This window comes from Kogia breviceps, chromosome 4, assembly GCF_026419965.1.
Source record: "Kogia breviceps isolate mKogBre1 chromosome 4, mKogBre1 haplotype 1, whole genome shotgun sequence".
Lineage (NCBI taxonomy): Eukaryota > Metazoa > Chordata > Mammalia > Artiodactyla > Physeteridae > Kogia > Kogia breviceps.
Genome location: NC_081313.1, coordinates 175,579,142 through 175,594,572, shown reverse-complemented (window position 1 = coordinate 175,594,572; position 15,431 = coordinate 175,579,142). Strand labels below are relative to the sequence as shown.

At 61.2% G+C, this 15,431-nt stretch overlaps 3 protein-coding genes across 3 annotated transcripts; 2 read left to right on the top strand and 1 right to left on the bottom strand.

Moving 5' to 3' along the window:
- The first annotated feature begins 244 nt into the window (after positions 1-244).
- Positions 245-1,378, top strand: ICAM4 (intercellular adhesion molecule 4 (Landsteiner-Wiener blood group)). Its single transcript, XM_059060942.2, has 3 exons — positions 245-638; positions 757-1,062; positions 1,186-1,378. Exons 1-3 carry the CDS (start codon positions 245-247, stop codon positions 1,302-1,304), a joined length of 819 nt encoding a protein of 272 aa, XP_058916925.2. The 3' UTR covers positions 1,305-1,378.
- A 1,041-nt stretch (positions 1,379-2,419) lies between these two features.
- On the top strand, positions 2,420-9,534 carry ICAM5 (intercellular adhesion molecule 5). Its single transcript, XM_059060478.2, has 11 exons — positions 2,420-3,047; positions 3,985-4,254; positions 4,437-4,757; positions 4,981-5,268; positions 5,639-5,893; positions 6,015-6,263; positions 6,747-6,989; positions 7,068-7,346; positions 7,448-7,687; positions 8,081-8,347; positions 9,104-9,534. The coding sequence occupies exons 1-11, from the start codon at positions 2,966-2,968 to the stop codon at positions 9,376-9,378; spliced, it is 2,769 nt and encodes a 922-aa protein (XP_058916461.1). The 5' UTR covers positions 2,420-2,965; the 3' UTR covers positions 9,379-9,534.
- A 3,249-nt stretch (positions 9,535-12,783) lies between these two features.
- Positions 12,784-15,239, bottom strand: ZGLP1 (zinc finger GATA like protein 1). The gene is made up of 5 exons (XM_059062437.2): positions 15,097-15,239; positions 14,474-14,848; positions 13,581-13,666; positions 13,126-13,219; positions 12,784-12,949 (listed from the first exon to the last, which is right to left on the bottom strand). Exons 1-5 carry the CDS (start codon positions 15,237-15,239, stop codon positions 12,820-12,822), a joined length of 828 nt encoding a protein of 275 aa, XP_058918420.1. The 3' UTR covers positions 12,784-12,819.
- Between the last annotated feature and the right edge of the window lie 192 nt (positions 15,240-15,431).

Sequence of the window (15,431 nt, the reverse complement as noted above, 5' to 3'; positions counted from 1 at the left end):
GACTTTAGCGAAAATTAAAGATCCCTCTCCAGAAAAACACGCTGACATCTGGTTTAGAATGGGGTGGAGAATCCCATTCTTAAGCTGTGGGAGTGGGCTGTATACCGCAGGGCTCCGGGGCCCCCCGGAGCCTCTGTCTCTCTCTCCTAGGGGTGGGGCTGAGGAGGCGGTGCTGCGGGCCTCCTTATCTCCAGAGCCAGCCTTGGTTCCCTGGCACGGGGCCCCTCAGTCCGGGCTTTTTGCCATGGGGTCTCTGCTCCTCCTCTTGTTGCTGCTTTTGCTGTCGCCCTCCTACCCGCGAGGCGGGAGCGCGCGGAGGCGCCGGGGTGCGCGGACGCAAGGCCCGGGAGGCCCCTCTCCCGCGCCCCCGGAGACCTCAGCACCCTTCTGGGTGCGCATAAGCCCCGAGTTCAAGGCCGTGCCGCCGGGGGGCTCAGTGTGGCTCAACTGCAGCAGCAGCTGCCCCCTACCGGAGGGTTCCAGCCTCCGCACCGAGCTGCGGCGAGGCGACACGCTCAGTGGGCCCGGTTGGGTATCCTACCAGCTGCTGGATGTGAGGGCCTGGAGCTCCGATGTGCACTGCTTCGTCACCTGCGCGGGAGAAACGCGGGGGGCCGCCGCCAGGATTACCGCCTACAGTGAGGGACAGGGGCTCAGGCCTGGCTGGGGTGAGGGGAGGAGGACGGAGCGGGGGTAACTGACAGTCGCGCTAGGGGGAGCCCTCGGACCTTGCCCAGCGGCCCCCTCTTGCTTTAGAACAGCCAAGCAGCGTGATCCTGGAGTCTCCGGTCTTAATGGGCAGTGAGTACACTCTGCGCTGCCATGTGACGCACGTGTTCCCCGTGGGCTTCCTGGTGGTGGCTCTGAGGCGCGGTGGCCGGGTCATCTACTCCGAGAGCCTGGAGCGCTTCACCGGCCGGGATCTGGCCAACGTGACGCTGACTTACGCGTTACGCGCCAGGCCCAGTGACTTCGGGCAGCCCGTTACCTGCCACGCCCGACTCAATCTCGATGGCCTGGTGGTCCTCAGTAGTTCGGCACCCGTGACGCTGCCAGTCCTCGGTGAGGCACCCTTATAACCCTGGGAAGAGTGGGGAAGGGTTATGTGGGCCAAGCCAGAGCACGTCCGTGCGGGTCGTCACACCTCCAAGTGCTCTGTTCCTAATTCTCCCCTCTTGTCTCCAGCTTGGAGCCCTGCGTCCAAAGCCCTGGCCTCCACCTCCATCGCAGCCCTTGTGGGAATCCTTCTTGTAGTGGGGGCCCTCTGCCTGAGAAAGTACCTATCGATGAAGTCTCGGGCATAGAGACAGTGGTCCATGCTGGCTGAGCTGGAGGAAAAAGGAATCTGGAACATTTGGGGGAACCCTGCCTGGATCAATAAAGCCTTCCTCAGCCAGCTTCTGCCCCTGGGCATAAAGGTCCCCCATGAGTGCACCTCCTCTGACTGAAGTGGTCTTCTTTTTTGGCCTTGCCTCTATAATTTTCTCCAAATTCCTGTCTCCCTGAGGGCACCTGAGGTTTTTCACTCTGGTCTCCCATACCGGAGCCCCGTTCCCTCTGCATTCCCAGCCGATGTAGTAAAAAACCTCTCCCGTGGGCACTATCAGTGCGGTGCAGAGGGGCAAGGCACGGGCCCAGGGGGGCTTTAGGCTGTGGGAAGGCTGGTTCATGGTATGGCTTCTCCTGATTGGCTCCAGCGCTGCCACGCAGCAGCTCTGATTGGATGTTAAGTTTCCTACCGCCCCCCCCCCGCCCTTTAGACCCTGCACTTTCCTGGAGGGCAGGGGTGGGGAGAGAACTAATCCCCATAGTTCACCGTTAGCTCTGGGAGTGAGAGCACAGGTGGGCTGGGTCAAATGTACTTTGTGAGGGACGTGGATACGCAGAAAAGATACCCATGTGTTGACTGCGGGGAAGGAGCAACCAGATGGTGGGGTGGGTGGGGGGTGCTGTACGTCACAGATTCGCATCCTGGAAGCGTTCTGATAGTCACCGGGCCTGGTGAGCACATGGAGGGTGTCCAAACCTGGAACCCAGATGCGGAGTCAAAAGTATCACAGTTGGTCTCTTGGTCTCGCGTGGACGCAGAATCGGGGCCTGCAGTGGATGCCTGGCAAGGCCCGCGTGGTCCAGGGCCCCGCCTGCCGAGCAGAAAGCGGATTCATAGGCGCTCTTTGGCGGCTCCTGCTCACACAAGTCGCGTAGACTCGTGCCCGCTGCACGCTGGGTAAATACAGACCCAGAGCAGAGCCGACCCTAATTTAGACGCCCGAGAACGCTGCGCGCCAGCACACATGTTCCCAACTCGCTGTCACTTTCGTCCCCGCCCCTTCTGTCGCGTGCGGGGGCGGAGCCAGAGGAAGACTAGAGGCGTAGCTGTAACCCTCAGCTCCCAGGGGTTAAAAGGGGGAAGGATCAGTGAGGGAGGCATCCCCACATCCTCGCCTAGAGCCTTCTCATCCCCAGCCTGCGCGTCTCAAATCTCTCCTAGCCCCCAACCCATCTCCGCTCCAAGGGGGGGCTGGTGGGAGGGGCTAAATGTGGAGGCGGAGCTCGGAGTCCAGCTCATTATCATAGCATCTAAGCTAGGGGTGGGGTGGGGGTTTGAGAAGGGCAACCCTGCATCCCCACCACCTCAGCGTCGCCGCCGGGGACGACGCTGGAGTGCGAAGCCGCCCCCAGAAGGCTCTCGGCAATGGGGCCGGCCTCCATGTAGACCCTGGGGGTCGCTCGCTCCTGCCAGCACGCCTTCATTAAGGCCGGTAGCCTGGTGCACGCTCGCCTTCCCGCCCTCCCCGCGCCGCCTCTGCTGCCGCCCCCTCCTTAGAAACCAAGTTACCAACGTTAAACCAATCCCCAAGCGCAACTCAGCCTCCTCCACACCCCACCCGCCGCGCCGCGCAGTCCTCTAGCCCAGCTCCGCGCTCGCGCTCCCCTCGCCTCCTGCGCTTCCCCCGCGGCGGCGATGCCAGGACCCTCGCCAGGGCTGCACCGGGCGCTGCTCGGCCTCTGGGCTGCCCTGGGCCTGGGGCTCTTCGATCTCTCAGGTAAGAGCCGCTCCGGCTCAGGGTGGACAGGGCGGGGTCGTAGTTTCTGGACCTGAGAAGCGGCCACAGGCCCCTCCCCGCTCCTCCCTCGCCTCGCTCCCACGCTTCTGCCCCCACCTTGAGCCCAGGGCCTTCTTCTCTATCCCTCTTCCCCGCCCCACCCCCCACACACTGGAGACCAAGCTTCCGGACTCCTCGCTCACTCAGGTCTCTACCCTACCTTCTTCGAGATCCTGGGTGCTCTTCTGCACCCAGCCTCGAGCTCTGGAGACCCCATTATCTCCCCTGTCCCCTCCCGGGGTACCTCCTCACGCTCTGCTATGCACCATGGTCCACGGACTGGCATCTTCACCACTCGAAATCCACGAAGACCCAATCTCACCAACTGCCGTGACTCCGAGGCACTGTTCCCGCTCCACCCGGAGCCCTGGCAACCGAGTCCATCGGCTCTTCCCGCTGTTCCTTTCATGAGCCCGGCCCCGCGTCCTCTTTCCGTACTCTTCACCCGGGTTTGGAATCCTCCCTTAGCCTTGCTTGACTCAGCCTCATCTCTCTTTTGCCCTCTCTTCAACCAGTTTCCCCCTCTCCTGGCAAGAGCCGTGAGAACCAGACCGCTTCCCTTCCCCCACCCGGGGTCCCCTCTTCCGAGCATTGCTGTGTGCGTTGGAAACCCCATGTTTCCTCTCATCTCTCCCCCGCCCCCATTCTTCCCCGTCTCTCCATCCGCACCTTGGAGAGAAGGGCTCTCCTCTGCAGTGTATCAGAGACACCCTCGAGGTCTGGACCGTGGGAGCGCGCTTGTAAACCCGAGACCTGGGCAGGACTTGGGACTCCTGGCTGTGGCCTCTGCTCATTCCCTGGGAATTCTGAGTCTGTATAGGGACTCTTAGATCCCAGGGAGGTGGCTCCCAGGCTGAGCTCGCGTTTCTCCGGGCAGTGGTCGCGCAAGAACCTTTCTGGGCGGACCTACAGCCCCGCGTGGCGCTCGTGGAGCGCGGGGGATCGCTGTGGCTGAATTGCAGCACCAACTGCCCACGGCCCGAGCGCGGTGGCCTGGAGACCTCACTGCGCCGGAATGGGACCCAGAGGGGTTTGCGCTGGCTGGCGCGGCAGCTGGTGGACATCCGAGAGCCGGAGACCCAGCCCGTCTGCTTCTTCCGCTGCGCGCGACGCACACTGCAGGCGCGTGGGCTCATTCGCACTTTTCGTGAGTTCTCAGAGGCCAAGCTACTTTCCCTCCCTTCCAGGCCCCGCCCCCTGGGTCACGGGGTCCTCTCCTACAGGCCCCACCCTCTGGATCAGCACGCCCTCCCCCTCTTGGCCCCTGTGTTCCAAGCCACTTCGTGCTGAGCCCTGGCATTTCCAACAGCCGTGGTTCCCCCGTTGCAGAACGGCCGGATCGTGTAGAACTGGTGCCGCTGCCTGCCTGGCAGCCAGTGGGCGAGAACTTCACCCTGAGCTGTAGGGTCCCCGGCGCTGGGCCTCGTGGGAGTCTCACATTGACCCTGTTGCGGGGCGCCCAGGAGCTGATCCGCCGCAGCTTCTCCGGGGAGCCACCCCGAGCGCGGGGTGCGGTGCTCACAGCCACGGTACTGGCTCGGAGGGAGGACCATGGGGCCAATTTCTCGTGCCGTGCGGAGCTGGACCTTCGGCCGCATGGCCTGGGGCTGTTTGAAAACAGCTCAGCCCCCAGAGAGCTCCGAACCTTCGGTGAGTGGGTGTGAGAAAGGGACCAAGGAGGGGGGCGGGCCGATGTTTAAGAAGCTTGGAGGCAGAGAAATCTGAATTCTAATTCTTACCCTAACACTCACCAGCTGAAAGTTATTTTCCTCGCTGTGCCTTGAGGATAATACCATAATAGAGTGCCTGTAAAGCGCTTAGAACACATTGAGCGTTCAATACATAAGTTCAAGCTCTGTTCTTTTACTCACAGCCCTGCCTCCGGAACCCCCTCGCCTCGCTGCCCCCCGGCTCTTGGAAGTGGGCTCAGAAGGACCCGTAAGCTGCACCATGGACGGGCTGTTTCCAGCCTCGGAGGCTGAGGTCTACCTGGCGCTGGGGGACCAGAGGCTGAGTCCCGATGTCACCCTCGAGGGGGACGCTCTCATGGCGACTGCCTCAGCCACAGCTAGCGCAGAGCAGGAGGGCGCCAGGCAGCTGGTCTGCAACGTGACCCTGGGGGGCGAGAGTCGAGAGACCCAAGAGAACGTGACTGTCTACAGTAAGAGCGAGTGAAGTGGCGCCTCGGCGCCTCGGGGGTGGAGCCAGAGGAAGGCGAAGGCGGGGCAAATAGTGGGTGGGACTCTGGTATCGGAATAGGCGTGGCCCGAGAGTCCCGAAGGGTCGGGGCAGATGGCGGAGTCTGAGCTGCCCAAAAGGGAAGGTCGCAAACCTGACGAGGATCCCTAGACATGTCGCCTGACCACCTCAAAGGGGCGGGGAGAGAAGGGAGAGGAGCCTGAACAGCCCAAGGGGCAGGGCACGGTACCCACGGTTTGGCTGAAGTGGGGAAGGTTCGGGCTGATAAGGGGCAGCCTTGAACCGCAGGAGGGGCATGGTCAGTGGTCTCCCGGCTAATGCCCCGCCCCCAGGCTTCCCGGAACCCCTCCTGACCCTGAGCGAGCCCAACGCCCCCGAGGGGAAGATGGTGACAGTAACCTGCGCAGCCGGAGCCCGAGCCCTAGTCACACTAGACGGAATTCCAGCCGCGGTCCCCGGACAGCCCGCCCAGCTCCAGCTAAACGCCACCGAGAACGACGACAGGCGTGGCTTCTTCTGCGACGCCACCCTCGAAGTTGACGGGGAGACCCTGAGCAAGAACGAGAGCGCCGAGCTGCGCGTCCTATGTGAGTTGGCCTTTAACCTCTCGCCTACCTCCGCCTGCCTGGTCTCTGGCCGTGTCATGGAAGTGGAGGATTTCCCCACGGTCCACGTCTAGCCTCTTGTATCCCATGCCCCTGCCCGCAGACGCCCCCCGGCTGGACGATTCAGACTGTCCCAGGAGCTGGACGTGGCCGGAGGGACCAGAGCAGACGCTGCGCTGCGAGGCCCGTGGAAACCCAGAGCCCTCGGTGCACTGTGCGCGGCCCGACGGCGGGGCGGTGCTGGCCCTGGGCCTGCTGGGTCCGGTGACTCGCGCGCTCGCTGGAACTTACCGCTGCACCGCGACCAACGTCCAGGGCCAGGCGGTCAAGGACGTGACTCTGACGGTGGAGTGTGAGTGGAGGTGCATAGGGCGCACCTCTGTCTGGCTCTCAGGGTCTAGGGGTGGCCTAACTACAGAGGAAGAAACAGGGTCTGAGGCGTGCCTTTGAGCAGGATTTTGAGAAAGGCAAGAGGCTGGTGAGCCGGATTAGGGGAAGATCTTAGAGAAAGATGGAGGGGAAGGGGTGGACGTGTCCACAGACCCCTGGGGCCTGGCATTTGAGCTGTCTTGGAAACGGGGGTGCTCCAAACCGGCTAACAATTTTTAAGCTAAAGACTGGGGAGGGTCCTGTGGGCACTTTCTAGGAATCAGGAAAAAAGCATACTTCAGGGCTCAGGAAGTCCCGAAACAGTGCACGGCTTGACTGGAGAGAAACTCCTTTGCTTTGGTGTCCCTGTGCAGAGCGTAGCCTACCTGCCTGGGATGGGAAAAAGGGTCTAGGGACATTAGACCTGTCCCTAAACCCCAAAACTCAACAACACTCTCCTCTCTAGACGCACCAGCGCTGGACAGTGTGGGCTGCCCTGAACGCATTACCTGGCTGGAAGGAACAGAGGCCTCCCTGAGCTGTGTGGCCCACGGGGTCCCGCCACCCAGCGTGAACTGTGTGCGCTCTGGGGAAGCCAGGGTCGTCGAGGGCCTACTGCGTGTGGTCCGGGAGCACGCGGGCACCTACCGCTGCGAAGCCACTAATGCTCGAGGCTCTGCAGCCAAAAATGTAGCCGTCACAGTGGAATGTGAGTGGGGACAACACAGGGCAAGATGGGGTACGTCAGAATAACCCTGTCCTGACCTCCAGTCCCTCTGTCCCCCAGATGGCCCCAGTTTTGAGGAGGTGAGCTGCCCTAGCAATTGGACATGGGTGGAAGGATCTGGGCGACTGTTTTCCTGTGAGGTGGATGGGAAGCCAGAGCCAAGCGTGGAGTGCGTTGGCTCCGGAGGCACCAGTGAGGGGGTGCTGCTGCCGCTGGCACCCCCAGACCCTGGTCCCAGAGCCCCTCAAATCCCTAGAGAACTGGCACCCGGAACCTACATCTGCAACGCCACCAATCAGCACGGTTCCATGGTCAAGATGGTCACCGTGAGCGCGGAGTGTGAGCGAGGCCCAGGCGGGCGGGGAGTAGGGGGTGTTCCAGGTCCCGGCTTCTCCCTGAACAACGAGCCCCCCCGCCCCCACCCCATGGCTGTTTTGCAGCGCCACCGCAAATGGATGAATCTACCTGCCCAAGTCACCAGACGTGGCTGGAAGGCGCCGAGGCTGCTGCGCTGGCCTGCTCCGCCCGGGGTCGCCCCTCCCCACAAGTGCGTTGCTCCCGGGAGGGCGCGCCCCGGCCGCAGCGGCTGCGCGTGTCCCGACAGGATGCAGGCATCTACCGCTGCCTGGCCACCAACGCGCACGGCACTGACGCCCGGATAGTCACCGTGGGTGTGGAATGTGAGTTGCGGGCAGCACCAGATAGAGGGCATCCGGTCTCTAGAACAGTGATTAAAAGAGGTGGGATTCCCCGGGGTAGTTCAAGGGCACCTCCCCGGCGCTATTTCTGGGGACAAGGAATCCTGGCCTTAACATGAAATATTAAGGGTAATGAAAACTCTAGGGAACAAGACCCGAGCCTGCCCCCCGCCCCCTCAAGTTCTGGGTCTGAAGGGCCCTGGCGTGGGTCCCCACCTCCTTCCATTCAGTGAAGCAGGGCTCAGGATTTTAGTCCCGACAGCAGTCCAGTTGTAGGGGGAGGGGGCTCTGAAGCAAGGCAGGATCTTCGCCTGCTCATCTCAGGAGGGGGCGCTCGGTCAGCGGCTGGCCCCTTCAGCCTCCTGTCCCCTGTAGACCGCCCCGTCGTGGCCGAGCTGGCTGCCTCGCCTCCAGGAGGCGTGCGGCCAGGCGGGAACTTCACGCTGACCTGCCGAGCCGAGGCTTGGCCCCCAGCCCAGATCAGCTGGCGTGCGCCCCCAGGGGCGCTCAACATCGGCCTGTCAAGCAACAACAGCACGCTGAGCGTGGCGGGCGCTATGGGCAGCCACGGCGGCGAGTATGAGTGCGCAGCCACTAACGCGCATGGGCGCCACACCCGGCGCATCACGGTGCGCGTGGCCGGTAAGTAGCTGCTGGGGAGGGGGGGGCCTGGGCGAGGGATCTACAGGGGGCTGTGACCTGCTCCTTGGGACTCTTGATCCCGTCCCTGCCTCCCTCTTAGTCCCCACAGATGAGACAAAAGTGAGCCAGGGCGGAAATTAGGGGCGCCCTGGAGGGTGGGGCTTTGATGGCGCCTTGGGGGTGGCAAGTGGAAGGAGAGGGAGCTGACTGGAGCCCAAGGGAAGGGAAACTTCGGGTCTGTGACTGCTGTGAGGAGGGACTTGACTTAACTTTGGGTGGGTTCTGCGTGGTGAAGGCTTGATCCAATTCACCTTGCACCGTGTGGCTGTGGAGGAGGGGGTTTGGAGAGGTACAGAGGCAGAGGATAGTGGTGGGGGCTCAGCAGGAGCCTCTCCCGCTTTGCCTATCTCTGGGGCTGGGGTCTTTCTGGGGTGGAGGAATGACTGGGTTCCCCCCGCCCCACCATCCTTTTGAGGGTGAGGAGAGTTGGTTGACTTCCTGGGTATCTCTGGGGCTAGGGGCTTAAATCCTCCCTGTGATGGGGTGGCCCATAAAATGGGTCTGGGGCCTCACCCGAGCTGGAGTGGCCTTACTGGGGTCTCTCCTTTCCTCCAAGGCTGGGTTCTCTGGGGCTCCCTGCCAGGCGCGTGATAACTGACCTCATGCCCGTGGGGAGGGGCAGAAGTGGCCCGGGCTTGGCGTGTTGGACGGGTAGGGGGAGCTCGACCACCTTCTTTGAGCGTCTGCCCCCCGCAGGTCCGTGGCTATGGGTCGCTGTGAGCGGCGCGGCTGGGGGCGCTGCGCTGCTGGCCGCGGGCGCCGGCCTGGCCTTCTACGTGCAGTCCACCGCCTGCAAGAAGGGCGAATATAATGTGCAGGAGGCCGAGAGCTCGGGTGAGGCCGTGTGTCTCAACGGCGCGGGTGCCGGCGCCGGCGGGGGCGGGGGCGCCGAAGGTTCAACTGAGGCTGCGGGCACCGCAGAGGCGCCGGCAGGGGGCGAGGTCTTTGCCATCCAGCTGACGTCGGCGTGAGCCAGCTCCCCTCTCCCCGCGGGCCGGGGGACGCCCCCCCAGACTCACACGGGGGCTTATTTATTGTTTTATTTATTTATTTATTTATTTATTCGATTCCAGAGGCGTCACCCCCCATTTTCTACCCCCCTTCCCCAATAAAGTTTTTATAAAGGACTCCGGCTCCATCTGTTTGAGTCTGCGATGCAGAAGCAACGCAGGGTTCGAATCCCAACCCTGTGGGTTATTTATTCAAAAATACACTTTTTGCTTTTGAGGGCCTACTATGTGTCAGGCACAGTCCAAGCCGCCATTTCGCGATGTGACCGGGAGTTTGCGCTCTCCGTGTTCTGTTTCGTGCTCTCCCTGGACCCTTGGGCGGGGGTGGGGACCTGGCTCCTTCCTCCCTCTCTACTGCTTATCTCTTCCGCCCAGCGCTGCCCTCTAATCCGGCTAATGTTGGGGGTGGGAGCTGGGTGCTTCCCCCAGGCCTGCTTCCAGGCGGAGCTGAGGCTGCCTTCCCTGGATGGGTGGAGGCCCTTTCCCAGGGGTCTGGGCATCGCCCCAGCTTTGAGGCTTTGCAGGGATGGGTAAACGAAGCTGCAGCTCCGAGCGTCAGCCGCTGCGATATCCCTCGTATTACAGGGTGCACCCCTGCCCCACCCTCAAGGCCTCCTCCATCCTGTGTCCATCTGCGGTGCCTCAGTTTACCCGCAAGCTGCCTTTCGACTTGGCCCATCACGATTCAGAAGAGACACGTAGGGTATCAGCCGCGTCCCCGCCCCCTGCCCCCCACCAGTCATCCCCCTCACCCCCCACAGCAGAAGGAGAGAACAGCTGGGCCTCCTCCACCCCCAGTTTCCTCCTCCCTCAAAAGCAGGAACACAGAGCTGCCAGAAGGAAGCGGGCCTGGACTGCTCCAGCTCCACCGGCTGCCCCCGACAAACATTTCGGGAGCAAAAGTGAGAGCAGGAAACTGGGGCACTAGAGGCTAAGCCAGTGCCGGGTGCCAGGTACAAAAGGCCACAAGGCTCAAACGTGGTGCAGCCCCTGCTGTCCGGCCCCCTTCACCTCTCTCCTTGCCCACCCGCATCCTTGAGGTTCCGTGAATCCCCAAGTCCTGCCTGCCACAGGGCCTTTACTCTTGCCATTACCTCTGCCCCAGGTGTCCTCACTTCAAATAGTCCCATAGCTAGTTCCTTTTTTTTTTTTCTGGCGCACTGCCAGCATGTGGGATCTTAGTTCCCTGACCAGGGATCGAACCCCGTGCCCCCTGCAGTGGAAGCACGGATTCCTAACCCCTGGACCGCCAGGGAATTCCCAGCTAGTTCCTTATTGTCAGGTCTCTACACAAAGGTCACACCTGCTCAGAGAGGCTTTCCCTGAGAACAAGGTAGCAGCCCAACTCCTCACCTCTTTACATACTTTATTTTCTCTGTAGCATGATCACTACTTGACATTCTATTAGATACTTATTGAGTATAAGTATCTAAGTTTAGCGTCACTCTCGAATATTGGCTTTGCTAGGGATCTTTGTTCTATTCATAACTGAGTGCCCCAATGGGACCTGGCACACAGTAGTTGCTCAATAAATGTTGACTACGTCGATAAAAACAGCCAGGGGTTTGTAGACACACACTCTGAGACCCTCATGTGCTGTGTCTCTCCCCAAAGAGCTTCTCCATGTTGGGCACTGGTGGTGGTAGTGGGGGCGTATCACGGTCAAGAACAGAGAGGTGGTGACCTTGGACCTCTGAAGTCATGCTCCAGTAGGCGGGATGAATGTGAATGAAATAACCCTGGACCAGTAGAGAGGTGAAACTTCTGGTAGGTTCTAAGACAGAGATGAGCAAAGAGCTGAACTAGAGCCTGATGTGGGGTGGGGGGGGTGTCCATTTTAGGCTGGGTGGTCAAGGAAGTGGTCTCTGAAGAGGTGGTGTTGGGGCAGAGCCCACCCCCACCCCAGTGATGCGAAGGCAGCAGCTACAGGAGACCTGGGGGAGGGTGTTCTGAGCCAAGCAAGGGGGATACTGAATGAGTCAGGGATCCGAGGGCTGAGGAATCTGGACCCAAGCCTTCCCCACAGGCTCACTCAGGAGAGTCAAAGTGGGTCTCAGGGGCTTCCCTGGTGGCGCAGTGGTTGAGGGTCCGCCTGCCGATGCAGGGGACGCGGGTTCGTGCCCCGGTCCGGGAAGATCCCACATGCCGTGGAGCAGCTGGGCCCGTGAGCCATGGCCGCTGAGCCTGCGCGTCCGGAGCCTGTGCTTCGCAACGGGAGAGGCCACAACAGTGAGAGGCCCGCGTACCACAAAAACAAAACAAAACAAAAAAAAAAGGGGGGGGGATCTCAGAGGGGCTCGCTTTCCCAGGGCCAGTGGACCTGCAGGCCTCACTCACCCCTCACAGCAGGGACCACCCCTGCCCACTCTGCATCTCACCCATCCTTGATGCCCCTCTCCTCCCTCCCTCCCTCCCAGTGAGCAGTGATGGCCTGTGTGTCCTGGCAACAGGGGTAGAGCTCAGCGTCTCCCATGTGGCTTTGGGCTTCAGGTTGGGGACACACTTTGGTGGGGTTAGAGAGATCTTGAAGGGGGGAGGGGGGACACAGTAGGGACTGGTGTGTGGAAGGACGCAGGACGGGGACATTCTGTAGGCAAGGGTGGCGCTGCCAGATAAAGGGCCCACTTGTGTGTGTATCACCGTGGGCCAGCTTGTGCCACCTATGTGTGTTTCACGTGTGTCTGTATCGTGCACGTGTATGTGTCCTGTGTGTACATCAACACGTGTGTCTATCGGTGGATGTGCGTCTGTCAACGTCTTGCTGTCTTGTGTGTGGTCTGTCTCGTGAGTGTCGGCACATATGTGTCTGCTGATGCGTCTCTGGCCGTGCCGCGAGGCATGTGGGATCTTTGTTCCCTGACCAGGGATTGAACCTGTGCCCCCTGCAGTGGAAGCACGGAGTCTTCACCACTGGACCCCCGGGGAAGTCCCACTGTGTGTATCTTTCTGAACGTGTTGTCTGTCTCTGCATGTGGTGGCTCTCGCCCTGTATGGGGTGCTGTAATGAATGTGGCTAATTCCCAGGTGGTGCCTGTCTACATGAGTGTGTGTGTCCCTCAGAACCCCACTGAGAAAACCCGTCCCCCACACTCCTGGGCCGGGGGAGAGGCGGGTGAGGGCGCGCAAGGTGGGGTCCCGAAGTCACAGTGCCCCTTCTCTGAGCAGTTCTGCTCTTTATTGTCACTTCTATTAACAATATGAGTTTCACAGCCATGAGCATTTCCTGAGGGGGTGAGGGGCTCAGCCAAGCCTGACTGAAGCAGGGGCCAAGGAGGCGGCCAGTGAGCCCCTGGGCCAGGAGCTCTGGGGCCTGAGGCCTGGCTCTTTCCCCTAGGAGGCCTTCAGCCCATTCTTCCCCTGGAGAAACTGAGGCAGGACAGGCTCGGCTGGGTGAGGAAGAGCTTACCCTTCCTGAGTTGGGACTGGGTGGGGACCCAGCAACACCCCACATCTGCCACACAGCCTCTTGGGCTGGACACTTTTCCTGGGCACCAGCCAGCAGCTGGAGCACCGGCTGCCATATTTCTTGTACCTGGGATGGGGGTGCAAGAAACCAACATTCAGCAGGCAGCAGGGGCCCAGAAATCACCATGAGTGAGCCCCGTTCCCCGAGAGGTGGGTGTTTTCTCTTCTCCAAACCCCACCACACTGGCTAAGCATGGACTGATGCGAGGACCCCACCCCAAATCCCTCCTCCATTTTGAGGACCTGATACCACAGGCATTGCAGAGCGGGGTCCCATCTTCGGCATCTCTCCAGAGTGGGGTCCTCTGGGTCCTACAGGAAGCACAGCGTCGGGGCCCTGAAAGGGAAGAGGCCAAAGGGCAAGGGTCAGAGGCCAAGAGTCCGAGCTCAGGAGGCCTGTGTGGGGTGGGCATTTTTTTGGGGGGTGGGGTCCCTGTGAAGGCCCCACCCAGCTCCGGGCCAGCCCCGGTGTTGCCAGATCTAAGGCAGAGGGAAAGCCAAGAAGGGAGACAGATGGCAAAGCTCAGCAGAGGAAGAAGCCGGGGGTGTGGGTGACTCAGCCTGAGTGGAGGGGGATGCTGAGACTCCTCCTGGATGGGTCTAAATAGGGAAGAGGGATGGGGAGAAAGACAAGGAAGCAATGAAACTGTTCCCCCCCCCCCACAACTATTTATAGCTCTCAAGTCGCCAGGACTCACCCAGAGCCTCGCTGCCTCCTGCGTTGGCCTCTGGGCCTCTGGCAGGGCCTGGCGGGGGACCCTGAGAGCGGGTGCTGCAGGCCAGGCTGGGGAGTAGACAAGGCGTTAGCACGGAGAGTCTGTCTGTACGCTGTCCCAGATAACTCCCAATTGAAGATTTACGATCAGGCAACCCCCAAGGAGGCATCTGATGGCTGAAAGGCCCGGCCTTGCACCTCATTAATATCACACACATAATCATTTGAAAAGACAGTAAGCCTGGGGCCAGCCTGCCAGGTTTGTTTTTGTTTTGTTTTGCTTTTTTTTTTTTTTTTTTTTTTTTTGGCTGAGACAAGCGGCTTGTGGGAATTTAGTTCCCCGACAGTGGATCGAACCGCGGGCCCACGGCAGTGAAAGTCCACGTCTTAACCACTGGACCACCAGGGAATTCCCCAGCCTGCCAGGTTGAAAGCGCAGCTCTCCCACGTCCTTGCTGTGTGACCAAGGACGAGTGATCTTATCCTCTGCGCCTGTTTCTGCATCTGTAAAGTGGGCCTCACGGGGTTCAGCGAGCCCATACATACCAAGTGCTACCTGTTACCTCTATTACTGTTGTCATGTCTGACAAACGGTAGCTATTATCATTGCTGGAAAAACTAACGGAAGCGGCAGCCCCGGCTATGGTCAGGCCTCTTAGGAGGAGAACCAGGCTCAGACCTGGATGTGACTGGCTCATAGCAGCAGGGACAGGGACTGACACCAGCCTGAGGTCTCGCTCAGAGATGGGGCCATTTGTAAGGCAGGGCTGAGGTGGGAGTCCATGAGGGCATTCCTGGGAGCACCTGTCCCCGGGCCTCTGCACTGTTACCACTATTACTTGCATAAAGGGTGCCCTTGCCCAGGCCAGCCCCTACCTGTAGGTGGGTATGATCTGTAGGCTGGAATCTGGCTTTATCTGAAACTTCAGGGTCACCCCCTCGAACCGGGGGTCCACTTGCTCGGCGCCCCGCTGGGGGTTCGACTGCTTCCGTGGTCTCCTCTGTGGCTGGGCTGAAGAGGCCGGGGGAGCCACTCGGGGCCCCAGGCTGGGGCTCTGCTGGCTGACTGGGGTCAGCATGTTCTTGGCATCCTTGGCCAGAGGTAGGGCTCCCAGAGTCTCCAGGGCCTTCGGCTCCCAGCAGGGCCCTAGGGCCTGGGTGTCCCAGGTGGGGGGCTGGGCCAGCCCCTCTGCTGTCTCTTGGAGGAAGTGCAGGGTGGTGACCGAGTCCTGGTGTGCAGGCCAGAAGGACCTGGGGACAAGGGGCAGTGTGGTCACCCCACTCCCTGGGCGGCACCTACATGAGTCTCAGGCACAGGGGGCAAGGAGAACTGTATAGCCTCTGACCCCCATATGACTCCAAGTATCCCTGGGGACCGGGACCTCTTCCTTGTAAGTACCAGTAACTAACATTTTGACCCCTGAGTAACCCCAGGAACCAGAGGTCATGATCCCTTGACCACTGGGCCAGATTGGGGGAAGGGCCGCTCCTTCACGCACCTGCCACTGGGTCTGAGGCATCCTGGGGTCCTTGGTGCCTGCTGGGTGGGGAGTTCCGGGGGCGGTTCGGGGTCCAGACAGGGCGGCGCTGGCGCCAGCAGTTCTCGAAGCATCGACAAGTCCGAGGCTGGCTCGGCCTCCATTGTGCCCCAGCCCTTACCCACTTCCCAAATCTCGCCCGGCCCCGCCCACGCCGGACCCACCCGATGAGCCCCACCTGCTTGGGGCGGGGGCGCTTCTGGCCCTGGGTGCAAGGAGCTCCACCTGAGGGGGGCGGGGCCAGTGGGATCGGGCGCCTCTGGCCGGCGATATTGGGCACCGGCTTCGAAGCTTCC

Bases quoted from the DNA above. Each gene is read 5' to 3' on its own strand.
- ICAM5 (XM_059060478.2), top strand. From the start codon at position 2,966: ATGCCAGGACCCTCGCCAGGGCTGCACCGGGCGCTGCTCGGCCTCTGG. The intron at 4,255-4,436 runs GTGAGTTCTCAG...CCCCCGTTGCAG, and splicing joins TGGGCTCATTCGCACTTTTC to AACGGCCGGATCGTGTAGAA. The intron at 4,758-4,980 runs GTGAGTGGGTGT...TTTTACTCACAG, and splicing joins CAGAGAGCTCCGAACCTTCG to CCCTGCCTCCGGAACCCCCT.
- ICAM4 (XM_059060942.2), top strand. From the start codon at position 245: ATGGGGTCTCTGCTCCTCCTCTTGTTGCTGCTTTTGCTGTCGCCCTCC. The intron at 639-756 runs GTGAGGGACAGG...CTCTTGCTTTAG, and splicing joins CGCCAGGATTACCGCCTACA to AACAGCCAAGCAGCGTGATC. The intron at 1,063-1,185 runs GTGAGGCACCCT...TCTTGTCTCCAG, and splicing joins CGTGACGCTGCCAGTCCTCG to CTTGGAGCCCTGCGTCCAAA.
- ZGLP1 (XM_059062437.2), bottom strand. From the start codon at position 15,239: ATGGAGGCCGAGCCAGCCTCGGACTTGTCGATGCTTCGAGAACTGCTG. The intron at 13,667-14,473 runs GTAGGGGCTGGC...TCTACTCCCCAG, and splicing joins CAGATCATACCCACCTACAG to CCTGGCCTGCAGCACCCGCT. The intron at 13,220-13,580 runs GTGAGTCCTGGC...CTTCCCTTTCAG, and splicing joins AGGAGGCAGCGAGGCTCTGG to GGCCCCGACGCTGTGCTTCC.